The 14536-nt window shown below is 36.2% G+C and overlaps 1 protein-coding gene across 1 annotated transcript; it reads right to left on the bottom strand.

Moving 5' to 3' along the window:
- Nucleotides 1-9: 9 nt before the first annotated feature.
- LOC103954166 (exosome complex exonuclease RRP46 homolog) lies at nucleotides 10-3568 on the bottom strand. Its single transcript, XM_009365969.3, has 8 exons — nucleotides 3297-3568; nucleotides 2600-2713; nucleotides 2382-2482; nucleotides 1824-1844; nucleotides 1194-1266; nucleotides 1049-1116; nucleotides 464-593; nucleotides 10-330 (listed from the first exon to the last, which is right to left on the bottom strand). The coding sequence occupies exons 1-8, from the start codon at nucleotides 3400-3402 to the stop codon at nucleotides 230-232; spliced, it is 714 nt and encodes a 237-aa protein (XP_009364244.2). The 5' UTR covers nucleotides 3403-3568; the 3' UTR covers nucleotides 10-229.
- Between the last annotated feature and the right edge of the window lie 10968 nt (nucleotides 3569-14536).

The following is a 14536-nucleotide window of genomic DNA, read 5'->3' as shown; positions in this document are numbered from 1 at the left end:
TGCTTTTGATAAGAGTAATTACTGCTGTATTATAACCACTAATTTTTTGTTCTTCCAAAAGTAACAAAAGGGCTACATTGAAAGTAACCGTATTGCATTGATCTGTAGGTTCATACAGTGGAGTACAAAAAATGTTTTTACATAGGGGTTCAAGATAATCGAGTAGAGCTGCGAAATCTAGCCACAGAGACTTTATGCTACACGAAATCTCCAGGATGTAGATTCAAATTCAACCATCTGATAGCAGTGGTTGCAAGCTCTTTTGGAGAAATGCAGACATCTTTGCAGTGGCAGCGTGCCCTCGTTCTAAACAGTGAAGATAGTCGTCGACTGGAAAAACATAGAGTGAGGACTGGTTGGATCAAGTATCGTAAATCTTACTAACACAACCAGTATAGCATAAAACACCAAGAAATTTCCCATATTGTTAGATTAGAGAGGGAAGATGAAGAGTGGTAAATACCTGACATTGCTCCCTGGGTCACCGAGGTGATGATCCCGTGCTCCATGGGTTCACCTCCCACCTGTGATCCTCCTTCTTGAAGGATTGTGAGAGAGTTTGGGAAGACCAAGTACGCAAACGCCTTCATTTTCTGCCGTTACAAATTCAAACACCATTAAGGATGGAGAAATACGTAATGCCAAAGATTGTGAATCACTAGGTAAGGTATGGGTTGAGGGCGCAACGAGTCATAGTTCAAGGTATTACCAATATAGAGACAACGAAAATACACAAATTCAAACATCTCACATACAGAGATTGATGTGCCGTAAAAGAAACAGGTTAAGGGAAGGGTTAAGGATGGAGTACATAGGTTCAACTTATACCAACATAACTGCATTTAGCACGTGCACACATTTAGATATGAAAACAACCCAGCTTCTATAACTCTGGAAAGCTTATAGCTTGGTGCCTCACTGCCTTAAAGAAAACGGATATGTAACGAAGACATGTATGTGCTAATACGATCCTCCTTAAAGAAGCTATAGAATTTTGGAGTATAATTGAACTACAATTAGATGTTTATAGAGATGAACTAAGAAAAACCTGCTCTTCCAGCTTGCTGGGGTCCAAAATGACGTATCCGCTCTCTGCCAGGCAACAACATATGGCAACTGCAAAAAGCATAAAAACACCTCAGGAAATATTCATCAAACGAAGGATAGAAGAGCAAAACATAGGTCTCATTTACCAGCAAGATGTTTTAGAGGAGCCCCAGCATCAACAAGGGCAGCACACGCTGCATTTATGGCACATGGGAGAAGCTATACACGTAGTTGTTAAGGTACTTCTACTTGTATCAACACGTAAAGAAGATAACAAAGAAGAAAGGGAGAAGCTAACATGTTCTTGGATATGTGCAAATGTCAAACAAGATATTGCATGCCTCGAGGTTATTCAACTCATAAAAAAAAAAAAAAAAAAAAATACTTGTTCCTTGTGTAGCATGGAACCTTATGTAACATGAATTCACTCCATGGGAGTTCTAAAATACCTTTTACCTGAGGAGCTGAGAATCCTGAGCTTTGACATAGAAGACTAGTCCGATTTTGTCGATTAACTGATTTAACCTCCAAGGGACGTTGTAATGCCGTCATTTAGGATCAGAGAGAAAGAGAAAGGCACCCAGAGAATAACAACACTACCAGCAGGCAGCACCCCAAGGTTTTATAATTATTTTTATACTCCCAGGCCAAACAGAGACAATGAAAGAATAAACTGGCAAAAGGACGCTTAATGAATGTCAAAAATGAAGCTTCAATATGCCTATTAAAACTGCTGAACTCCTAATGTCCAAAAAATGCAAAACGTTTAAGGATACAGCACCATCATCATTGACAACCTGCAGCAGAACATAACACTTTTTAAACAAATGGATGATAACTTGACCATAGTTGTAAACGAGTTAATAACAAATACCCAAGGAAACTGAAGAAGTATTCGGTGACTCAGTTACTGGGTGTATAAAAAGGTCAAAGTCGCATACATGAAGATAAACAAGAGATGGGAGCCTATATTACTAGATGTACATAACTTCAAACAAAATCAACATTTAGGGAGACAACAATTAGTATACTGGTTTTGCATAGCTATTCATCTTACGGGTTGGAAAAACTACATAATCTAGCCTGTCTCTTTAATACACGACTTATAATTGGCGGATGCATTTCTATGCACAGGCTCAAAAGCCAAACCACAGTTACACTTCCTGGAAACTTTTACCTGTCTACATAACAAGGGCCAATGTCCATATTTAGCACCACAGGCCCTTTAAAACTCATAAATTTAACATGTCCTTAAAGTGATCTACTACTTGATTCTGCAAAACAATGCCTACGATTCGGACATAATGTTTTTCATACAAATAAAATCACCTCACCTGAACAATGACCGAGGTTGTGGTATTTGGGTTTAGAGTCAGTATGCAGATGCTTTGCAAGGTCCTCTTCAATATCATCTCATATTCCCTTTCAAGTTTTCCTATATCATGCAAAAAAAATGTTCAAATTAAACAGAAAGAACAGAATTCGCCGCACTCTATGTACACATTGTCCAGTCCAGAGCAATAAGAGTAAGTCAGTAGGGGCGAAAACTCACCACTCTGGCCTGTTTTAGGCTTCCAAATAACCTCAATGCAAGCTTTTTCGGGATTTTCATTCTTCTTTGTTCCTGCTTTAGGTCCATAAACAGCAGCAAGAACTTTCGTATCTCCTATAGAAAGTTAAAAACCAACAAAACAAACCTAAACATAAATATCAATACCAATAATAAACACTGTTAAAGAAAATAAAACTCCAAATTTTAGCCAAAACCCAGAAAAAAGTATCAACTAAATTGGGCAATCAGTTAAAATAATCAGAAACCAAATCTCAACTGTTGGACTTATCATAATTAAATATGGATGACAGAGGTGGCAAATCAACACATTAGATTGTTATTAGGTAACCATTAAGACAGGTGTACTTTGATTTCACTATAAGAAGGTGTATTACACCATCATCACCACTACCAATCTCACCACCATATTACGTAATCAAACCAAAAAGGGGTTTTGATGATTACCCATTAACAATCTAATAGGTTGATTTGCACCTCTACCGACGACATATCAATTAAATATTGATCACGTGAAAAACCGATCATTTCAGCAATTTTGAATAAAAACAGAATTTCAGTAGCAATAATATTCCAAAAGGCGGCCAGCCCATTGAAGAAGACAAGCTAAAAATACAGAGCAGAATGGCCAGATTGCGCAGATAGAGAATATATGTGGATTTTGAGGTGAAGTAAGAACCTTGAGTCCAACTTGCAGAGCCATGAGCGCGGTTGAGGACGCTGCGAGAACAAGCCAATGGTCTCAACTGGTTTGGTGTGCGTCCGTCGACTCTGTCAATTTCCATTGTCTTTCGCTGTTAAAATTGGCGAGATTGATACTTCCGAGAGTCAGATTAACTGCGATGCAAGTTCAATAATCAATACTGGTAGCTCTGTGAAAAATTGTAGCCGAAGAAGAAGAGTGGGGTTTTGGGAATGGGCCGTTAGGGTTTTTGAGGGTCAATTTTGACTTGTAATCCTGTGTTTGTTGGGAAATTTTAATTAAACGTGTAACCTCTTTTTACACCTAATTTAAATTTTAAATGTTAATTATCTATTTTACTCTATTGCATAATTACTATTAAGTACAAAATGAAATTAATAATAAAACTTAAATTTCTCAATAAACCCAAACACTATAATTAAACCTTTGCATCATCATTTGTTTATCATACGTTCATTCCGGTTAAAACCCTAATAGTTCTCATAGAGAAAAATAAGCTTTTCTATTAATGAATGGTGATTTTGAAGTTTTGAATCTTCCAACTAAGGTATGACTCGATCTATGAATATTTTATTTGTTTGCTTCATCTTCGGATTAAGTTTCATACTTATTATATTATATTGTATTTGTTTTTCTTTGTCGTTTGTCTACGCCCCAAAACACCATTGCAAGGACTTTTGATTAGTAGTGCAAAGACATATAACTTGATTCTTGGTGCAAATAAAGATTGCCCAACCACATAAACCTTGACCACTAACTAGCAGGTGGCTGTCTCCATCCAAATCCAAAGCGTCAAGGTCAAATGTTTCTAGCAAAGTGATGGACTGAACTGGAGCTTGCATTGCATTCTCTGGAAAATTCAAATCTATGGAAGGATCTCTTGGATCCCAAGTCTATGGATGGGTTTGGTAGTAGAAAGAAAAAAAGCAGCCATGAAAATGCTAGTCATATGCAATTATATAGGGGCAAAGGGCGCCTCTTTGAAGAAAAAAAAATTCAATTAGAGATGTTATTTTATAAAAGGAGTAGGTGTACATATAACTTTACATTTTGAATTGGGTTTAAGAGGGTAGTTTAGGTAATAAATTTGGGTTTAAAGAGAAATTAATTCTTTAATAAAAAAACAATATGGGTGAAGAAAGTAAGTTGGGTGTAGAAAGAGGTTAAATAAGTTCAAATAAAATTTCCCGTATTTGTTTTTGGTCAACTACACATAGGCTTTACGAAGCAATACGTAGGAATACGCACTGGGTAAGTCTAAAAGCTGGTTTGTGAATGCTTTATGAAGTATTTTTTAGCTTATTTGCTTGTGCTTGAAGTTTTTATTAGAAGTTTAAGTGCTTGTTAAAGAAAACACTTGGAATTTCTTTTTGAAAAGCATGTGGGCATTTTCATGGGTCACCCACCCAAACCGACCAACCCACCTATGATAAGTTGGGTTGGGTCGGTTTTACACTCTTAAAAATTGAAACTTAGGACATAACCCGTTGGAGGGAATAGTTGAGGTCGGTTTTCAACATTAACAACCCATTCGAACCTGACCCATTTGCCCATGTTTCCTCAATTGTTGCAATTGACAGAAGTATAGAGCGAGCCTTTTTTTTTTTTTTTTTTTTTTTTGAGAGGAAAAGGAAAAGGAGAGAATTGGCAAATGATTGTCAACCACTGCTCTTTCTCATCCCTATTGGAAATTCCTTCACGAAGTTGGCTTTTACAGTATCTATAGAATGAGCACTGTGAACTATTTGCTTCAAAAAGATAGTTGTAGGAATGAAAGTTCAACCTCGATTGGAATATAGATGAGATAAAAAGTCCATCATTAGGGCAAACGATGCAATAGCTTCGGTTAGAGCAAAGCCCAAAATGGCATAACCAAATGATTGTTTAGCCAATGATGGATTTCTATTATCTACCACTTGAGTTTCTTTTTGGTCAACTACTATTTTTGACTTTACACTTGGCATGCTTGGGTTGGCTTAATTTCAAGACTAGCAAAATATTGTGATTAATATACTAGCACACTGCATCAATTCACAAATAAAAACCTCCATTACAGACATTTCTCCTACAGTCTTTCTTGCATCCGATGCTTCTCTAAGCTTAGCGTGCAACCACAACTACTTACTCCTCCCTTACTGTTCTATGTAATCTCCCCTTATCCCTCACTCCAAGTCTCAACCCACCAAACCACCCAACCCAACCCACTAATTATTGGGCCGGGTGGGTTAGTCAACCAATTTTTCCTGCCGGCAATGGTTTGGATGATTGTCAAACCGACACCCTTTGATCGGCCAGTGGGTTGAGGTTAAATCTGAGCCGACCCTTCTGTTGCCCACCCTCAGTGATAGGTGTTTTTCAAAAAAAAAAAAAAATGCTTCTAAGATATGTCAAAGTGCTTTTGAAAACTAAAATCAAGTTTACCAAAAATCGAGAAAGACTTCAAATTAGCCCTGCACCAAAGTTCCTACAGGAATATAACTTTCACGGGACTGATTTGTGGAATTGGAACAATTGGATTCATGGAAAATTATGAAAGTTAGGCACATAGATCTTCAGCCTCTTAACTTTGTCCTCCAATTGGCCTTGCACCAAAGCTCCTACGGAAAGTCCATTTACCATCAAAAGCCTCTTAAGCGTACATGACACCTGAGGATGACACAAGCCATTTAATGAATGCATATGCTGAGAACATGTGAAACATGCATATAAATTCCCCGCGAACTACACAATGTAATATTCAAATATAAACCTTACCAAAATAATATAATAATATTCAGTCGTCAAATAAAATGATAGTGATAATTCATGACATGTTCAGAGCATACATCTAATTCAGAATACAAGGGGAAGGTATAGCAGAAGGTGTTATTACAAGTGATGTCAAAAGCAGAGTGGACAACACAAAATCACTGGTAGGGGAATGCCTCGTAGCTCGAATTCTATGCCTCGTTCCTATATCCTAAGGGGGTGAAAAACAAAACATGAGTAGACCAAGTTGATATATATGTAATACTAAAACAGTTATTCAACAACGTACTAACCCCCAAAGTTTATGAAAACTCAGTAGTATAATATGTAATAGGTTTTCCGAAAATCCTAGCATGCCATAAAACCTTCATAAAACATATATACATCTATATAGTGTGCTATGTAGTGGTATCATATATCAGTATCTTACGGCCAAAGCCACCAACCTACGCCTGGCCAAATCCAATATAAGTATCTCCTGGCCGAAGCCACCAATCTACCCCCGGCCAAAGCCAATATAAGTATCATTTCTCGTAGGCAGAAGAGTGACCACTAGATAAGCACAAAATCATTGAACATAATCTTTCCAAACATAAGTACAGATATCTCAACGGAGCTCGGTAGCTCAAATATCATATCTTAAAACATCTTCATAGTATATAGTCATCAATCATATATACGACAAAGAACATAAAATCAATAAAGCTTGAATGTAATAAAGCGTAAATCCAATTTACTCATAAACGTTTTAGAAAACGTAATCAATAAATCATGCTTTTCATTTATGCATTTCTAATGGTAAAATATGCATTTTAGAAGGGGTCCACTCACAAATACTCCGTCATCGAAGAGCCGTGCGGAATAGGAGGGATGGAAACGCCGCTAATAATTGCACCTAAGCACATAAAGGGTCCAATTAATAAAAGTCTACCATAACGATTGAATTTCTGAAAACGGACGTCATAAACGGATTTAAGACATCTAAAAACATAAGGGGGGACCTCGGGTACCCCACATGCCACCGCATGCGCGGCCACAAGGCGGTGGCCCTGACGGCCATGCGTTGAGATAGGTCACCGGAAAGTTGGCCGAAAAAGTCACTGGCGTCGCCGTCTACGGCGGCAGAGCACAATACCTCAGGTGGAGGCGCGTGTGCTCAACGTGCCGACCAAGGCTCGCCCTCACGCGCGCCCACGCACAAGCCCATGCGTTGGCTAGGCTCAGGGTTTGGGTCGGTCCAGTTTTGGGTTTTGGGCCGGTTCACTTTGGTTGGGCTAAGGTTAAAAGGTTGGGCTGGGTTGGGTGACCTGGCCCAAAGGAATTTGGGTTGAGGTTTATCGGGTCGGGTCGACCCATTTTCAGGCCAAAGTGGCCGGTTTCTGGGCATATTTTTAAACGTTCATAACTTCTCCAATACTCAACCAAATTAAGTTATTCAAAAATCAAATTTGTAGTACTCAACGAGATGAAGAGAATGGTACCTTGCATGACAGCTAACTTGTCGTGGTTTGGTTGGAAATTGCCTCGAAAGTCGTGGTGCTTCGCCAAAAAATTTGCGAAGCTTTCCCCGTGAGATTCCTACGTCCAAATATCACCAAAACTTCTCAAAACTACTTTCAAACATACACGAAGACATGATCTACAACTTTTGGAAGAGATTCAAGGCTTACCTTTGCCGGAGAATGTGGAAATTCGTCGGAAAACTCAGTGAACAGTGCAACTGCATTGTGCAGTGATAGAGGAGGTGTTTGGAGGGTTCCTTGTTCGTTTTAAGCTTGTGGTTTCAACCAAGGAGCAGGTGGTGGTGGTGGTGGTGTCATTGATGTTGTTGTTGTTATAGGTGTAGTACCCTCGGGGAGGGTAGTTTTTGAGAAAGGAAGGAGGAGGGGCGAGAGTTGAGGGAAAGAGTTTAAGAGAGTGTGAGTGTTTAGAGAGAGAGAGAGAGAGAGAGAGCTTGATATTTTCAGAAAAGGGGGGGGGGCTCATGGGTACAAGGGGAAACATGTGGGCCCTAATGGCTCACAAAACAATGTCACTAAAGATGAAATACGAAAATATCCGAAAAATGGCTCACATATGGCTCCAAAACAATGTCATGGCTCACATAAAATCTTCGTTATAAATCCGAATTTAAAATTGTTTGTGCCTACGCGTTCATGGCGATAAGTACGTTAAGAATCATTTAATAAAATGAAAACTACACGTTTCAACAAGACGGTCAAACAAAATCAACTCAAGGGTAAAAAGGTTATTTCATAAGTCCATTAATAGGAAAATACACTAAATTCGGGATGGGGTTTCATAGAACAAATTGACTAAAATTGAAAAAAAAAAAAAAGTAATAAAGTTTTCTAAGACCAATTCTTTAACAAAACCTATGAATATTAATTAACATGACAAAATATAGGAAATAATACATTTATCAATGCCTAGAGTGTAGCACGTGTGTATATCATGTTTTGATACCATTTAACAATTCAAGCATCCAACGTAATCAATTGATAACTAATAAAGATACAATGATTTTTGAGCAACTTTTGCCAGACTTCTAATGTAAAATTCTCTCAACAATTCTCAATATCATTTCACACATATTATGTTGAATTCATTTAATTACTAAATATGAACACTTGATGTGTCATGGTGTACTATATATTTTACCATATTTTTAGTATTAATTTATTGGTTTCTTGGATGAAATTTGAGACTTTGAATTATATTTCCAATGTAGCTCATTCAACTTCCTCTTGAGCGTTAAGTACTCAAACGGATGAATTTTAGAGTGATTCCAATTGGTGGATGTTTATGAGTCTTTCAAGGTGATAATATCAAAATTCCAGATTCTTCTACAAAGCCTTTTGACCGTGACGAAGAAAAAAAATGCCCATTGTGCAGCTTTCCCATATTGACATTTTTGGATGTTTTGAGTATTTTAAAGGTCAATATGGCATATTTTGAGGAAGGTTCTGTAGGAGGATTTGTTGGGGATGTCTTAAGCTTTGAAAAGAGACCTTTTGGAACCAAATCAAAGTTGATTTGCTCAGTCAAAAGTCTGTTTTTCTGAGAAGTTTGACTTTAAATAGGAAACATTTTATTTGCTAGTTTAATATTTTGTTTTATAATTGTTCATAACTAATTTCTTTTGCTAGGGCGAGGCCACGAGTCTTAGCAAGAATATGTAGTTTTTTTTCAATTTACTTATGATATTATACATGCAGGTTTTGAATTATTAATTACCATGTTTGAAACTATCTAATAGTGATAGACACCACGTCTTAAGGGTTGCATGATTTTTCAAAAGGTTTTCACAAAATTTAATGAGTCTTGCATTTTCTTGTTCAATATGGACATCACGGATGGGGTGCATGTTTGATAAGTTCTATGTTGGGGGTCCAAGTAGTGCATATTTTAGGAAAATCTAACCTCAAAATATGCATGTGTAAGTCATAAGTAATTGGAAGATTTACATAGGATTGTTAAAGTGACGGCGGAACTCTAGTACTTAAATTGGTTTCCAAAACTATTTTCTTTTATTTTCTTTACTTTGCCAATTTATTTAATTGTTTTTAATTAAATTCGTTTTTAATATTTTAGGTCATAAAATCAACATTTTCCAAATGTTTATAATTAATTAAGATTTGATTTTAACATAAATTATTCATTCAATTCCTATGGAGAATGATCTTGCTAGAGCCATCTATACTACGATTACCTTATTTCTCTGGGAAGTTATTTTAAGTGTTTTATCCTTACCTTTGCAGGTCGTAAAAATCCTATCAAGAAATTGAAAAACAATTTTTTTATTTTGCGTAAAAAGGGAAAAGGAGATCAAGCTAGGAAAAGGATCCTCGCCAGATCCTTTTCCTGAGAATCCGGAGGATCCCGTGATTATGACTGTTCATCGTACACCGTGCAATCAGTTTTCGTTAGGTACTATTTATATTTAATTTAAATTTAAAATTTCAAATAATTTATGACCATGTGATGTACGATGAACGGATATGATCACGAGATTCTCCAGATCCCTAAGAAAATGATCCGGCGAGGATCCCTTTCCCTCAAGCTACACCTTTAGTACCAACTGAACTTTGGACATTATTCCGCTTTGCCCTCCCAACTTTTAATTAACTCGTTTTTAGGTCTCCTTGAACTTTCAGTTAGTGCCAATCTTTCCCCAACCGTCAATTTTGTCATTATATTTTTTGAAAACCAGGCCGTTTTAAAAAGAAAACAAACTTGTGTGGTTGAAATACAAATATTGGCATGAGATCAACATGAATGACATGAGCAAAATAAGTGAAAGGTCTAAAACACTCTTGTATAGATTTAATAAGAGTTGTTTATTGACACCCCACTAAAAAATTTAATTAAATGAGAGGGATGATATACCCACCCATCAACATTATTTCTCCCCCCACTTTTTAATGATACTTTTAATTACAACTCTAACCTTTTGCAAAATGACTTATAAGACCATCTTTAACTATTTTATTATTTTGTTTTTGTATTAAATTATGAAAATAGAAGGAACAAAAACATGAACCCAACAAGTTGAAACCACCGCACACGACACTTGAATCCACTGGTTTCCTCATCTCTTATGTCAATTCCTTCCCATCCATTCGAAATCTTCATCAAACACCATAGACCCATTACAATTACCTTAAGAAGTAATTGGATTCTCTCATACCCATTTGACGTGGTTTTGATACCCCTCTTCTACGATTAGTCCTCTACTTGAGTTGTAATTACAGAGAGCAACTACGAGGTCAACCGAGGATGTTGCTCATCCTCATAGTCTTGATTAAATTAGAGAAAAAGTTGGCTGACAGTGAGAAGGGGGTTGCTTGCCAACGAGTGGGTGGATGTGTGGCAGTGACTAATTTTCTTTGTAAGGGATAGTTTAGGAATATCAGTGGGTGGGAAAAGAGTGTTTTTCATTTTTACCTTTTGAGTGGGGTGGGAAAATAAGGTGGGGTGGGGAAATAGGATTGTGAGGTAGGTCTAGTAGCTCTCTTAAATAATCATGTCCTAATATGAAATGACTCTTTAGGCCAGAATTTTTTAAAAAATAATTATTTAATGTTTACACCCCAAATCCTTTTTAGAGAGATCTAATCACGAATAAATATATATAATATATATATTTATATATACGCTTGCATTATCCGATCATTATATTTTTCCTCAAATGTGAAGTATTATGCAGCATAACAAAGGTAATCTAAATAATCAAATGTTTTTTAGATGGTGTAGTAGTAGTATTGTTTTCTTTTGTTTTGTTAAAAATTATTTAAGAAATGTTTTCTATTTTATTTCTTATGATGGATGGGGGTGCAATTTCGTTGAGGTATCTATGATTGCAGAACCGAGAAACTGGAAGGGCGAATTGTTAAATTGTGGCCCTTTCATAAATTATGATAATTTCCAGGGTGAGACAATTTCAAACTTAACCGCTAAAAGTTTTTGAAAATTTCTACACAACCAGACAACATATGAAGCAGCAAAATTATGCACGTTGTGTTCGTGGTGAAGACAAAGGCTTGGAATTTTTTCGGAACATAGGAAAACTTGGGATTGGTTTGGCGTGTGGGGTGTGTGGAGTACTGTGTGAGGTATGAGGGTAGTTTTGGTTAGTAAGTGGGTGTATTTAAATAGTTTTAATTTAAAAAGTAGGTGTGGAGTGTTTTAAGTAAGCGAAGTGTATTCATAAGAATAATACTTGGCTACTTAAAGATGAGTAAGAACTCCTACTCAAAACTCTTAGTGTTTTAATCACAAAACTTTTTGCTTATGATCAGAATCGTTCATACTATGAATCATATTGTAAAGATCATCTCTACAAAAAATAAATTAAAAATAAGGTTGTTTAGTCAATCTATTATAGTACATATATAGACGGTTCATAATGTTTTTACCAATACTGTTCATTTGTTTTCAAACAGTTTGATGATTAAATGTCCTTAGTTTTAATTGATTTTTTGCAGATGCGATCTTTATAGGGTGATTTATAATATGAACGGTCCTGATTATAAACACGAAATTCTATAAAGTGACAACGAACAATTTTGAAAATTTTTAAGTAAGAGTTCCTACTCATCTTTGAGCAGTTATGTATTGTTCTATTCATAATATGTGTGGTACTAATAAAAAAATTATTTAATAAAAAGATATTGCATATATTATTGATATGATATCTACAATAATATTCTAAATCATCTACATGTGTTGGATATGCTGTCTATATATTCATAATCTAATTGTTGATGGCAATAGACAATTGCCAACAGGAGATTATTACAATTTTTATATGCCTCGTTTAATAGTCTACATGTTCGCCACATTGTTGATATTGTTGATAATTAATGGCAATATATAGTAGTTCTTCTTCGTCTACACACCCATATCTGCAAAATTGGAAAAAGAAGACTTGATTGAAACTTGTGATTGTAGTTCGTATCATTCGTGTCGATATGACTGTTTGATTTTGCTACAACTCTAGCTCCTCTGTTGGGGTGTGTGTTGTACTTTGTTCCAAATCTTGTAATTTGACCCTGCATTTCATCAATGAAAATGATTATTATTGTAAAAAAGAAAAAACATAACAAATGTTAAAGAGAATTACACACTACAAGAAATTATGGCTTGCCCTGCCCTATCAAATTTTGAGCGACGGACGAACTTTCGTAAAACTTCTTACCTGATGGATTCATAGGTTCGCAAGGTTCGTAAATTCAACATTTAGGGTTTGCTAGAAAATCTTTAGAGAGAACAATGTCGTATGGTAAAAATATTTCCGGCGGAAAACAGTTGGCGGCAAAGGAAAAATTTGGCGCGCAATTAATGAGGGTTAATGGGGCGGATAGCTGTTCGTCATGTAAATATGGTTTAACCAACAGATTTATCTGTCGTGTAAGATTATGTGGTCGTCTACAAAATCCTAATTTATGTCGTGTAAAAAAACAAGGGAACATGTGCTTAGGAGACAAGCAATTGAAATTGTACGACGACTGATTTTGTCGAGCAAGATCTAGTTCACCTTTTAGGTTAGAGTCTGCTGCCTTGTTCTTCCATTTTCCTCTCACCATTTTTCATTGTTGTGCTCTGCAACCCCCAAGTCGTCCCCCGCTGCTTCTCCTCCCTCTATCTCTTTCTCTGTCTCTCTGTCTATCTCCCTCCATCCTCTGTTGCATCTATCACCATCTCTTCCTCTTCGAAATATTTGAAGGTTAGTTTATTTTGAGTTTGTCATTATTTTTCCTTCGAATGTGTTATTTATGATTAGTTTTTAGTAGGAAGCATGAATTTTTTTAGTTGTGATATTTGTATATGTTGGACTGTGTAGGATGTGAAATTTGTAGTTGTTTTTGAAATATATTTGGAGTAGGGAAATTTAATTGTGCAGCATTTTTAGTGTAGGAATTCGTGTTGTGAAAATTGTTAAATTATGCACATAAACAGTGGTTTTTATGTCCCAGGGGAAGATGAAAAAACGTTTTTTTTTTCTTCAGTAAACTGTTGACTGTGGTTCAATTGTGATACACAAAACCGTAAGGAAGATATGTTGTTCAAGTGTCATTGGTATGATACGAACTCGGACAAACTAAATTGTGTCATTCAAGATATGTATTTGTTATATGTTAACACAAACACTCGATGGTTTGAAAGTGATCCCTACATCCTCGCCAACACAGTGAAACTAGTATTCTACTTGGATGATCCAAAGCTCAAGGGTGGTTGGAAAGTAGTCCAATTCTTACTACATAGAAACATTTGGAATTTGTTGGCTCAAGATGACGATGAGGATACTAACGATGACCTAGATGATCACGATGCGAGTTCTTCTTCATTCACCACAAACCTTCCCAGAGTCCAAAGAAACCACATTGTTCAACCACCATTCGAGCTAGAAGGTGCCCTTGAAATTGAAATTGATGCATTGTCTATTGACCTTGGATGCACACCACCAACTCAATGGAATTCCTTGGTAGAAGATAGCAGCGATGACTCAAGCAGTGAAAGTGACATTGAGAGGGACATGAAGGAAGCATATGAGTATACCAACAATGACTGAGAGTTTATTAACGTACAATTGCTGTAATAAACTATATGTAATTATCTTTTTAAAAAAAAAAAAAAAAAAAAAATTCATGCACTTACTCGACAGACCTCTGTCCCTTAAGTAACATTACGCCATATTTTACACGACAGACGGTTTGTCGGGCACATATTTTAAGTTCGCCCAACGGAGGCTCCTTATTTTATATTTAGACCTTATTTCACATATCCAAATCCATATACGATTGTTGGACTCTGTATAATTATTTTCGACAATCTAACCGTCAGTATTATTCATATAAACTATGAGATCATATACGCCAAAAATTACATAGAAAAAATATTTCAACGTCAGGTAACGTGACAAAATTATTCAACGATTACAAACTTAATGTAAGTTTCAACGGCCA

Source organism: the organism of the source record quoted next, unplaced genomic scaffold (assembly GCF_019419815.1).
Source record: "Pyrus x bretschneideri cultivar Hongxiangsu unplaced genomic scaffold, Pyrus_bretschneideri_v1 Contig86, whole genome shotgun sequence".
In the NCBI taxonomy this organism is placed as follows: Eukaryota; Viridiplantae; Streptophyta; class Magnoliopsida; order Rosales; family Rosaceae; genus Pyrus; species Pyrus x bretschneideri.
Note: the sequence above shows the minus strand (reverse complement) of the source record. Positions and strands in the feature narration are given on the sequence as shown.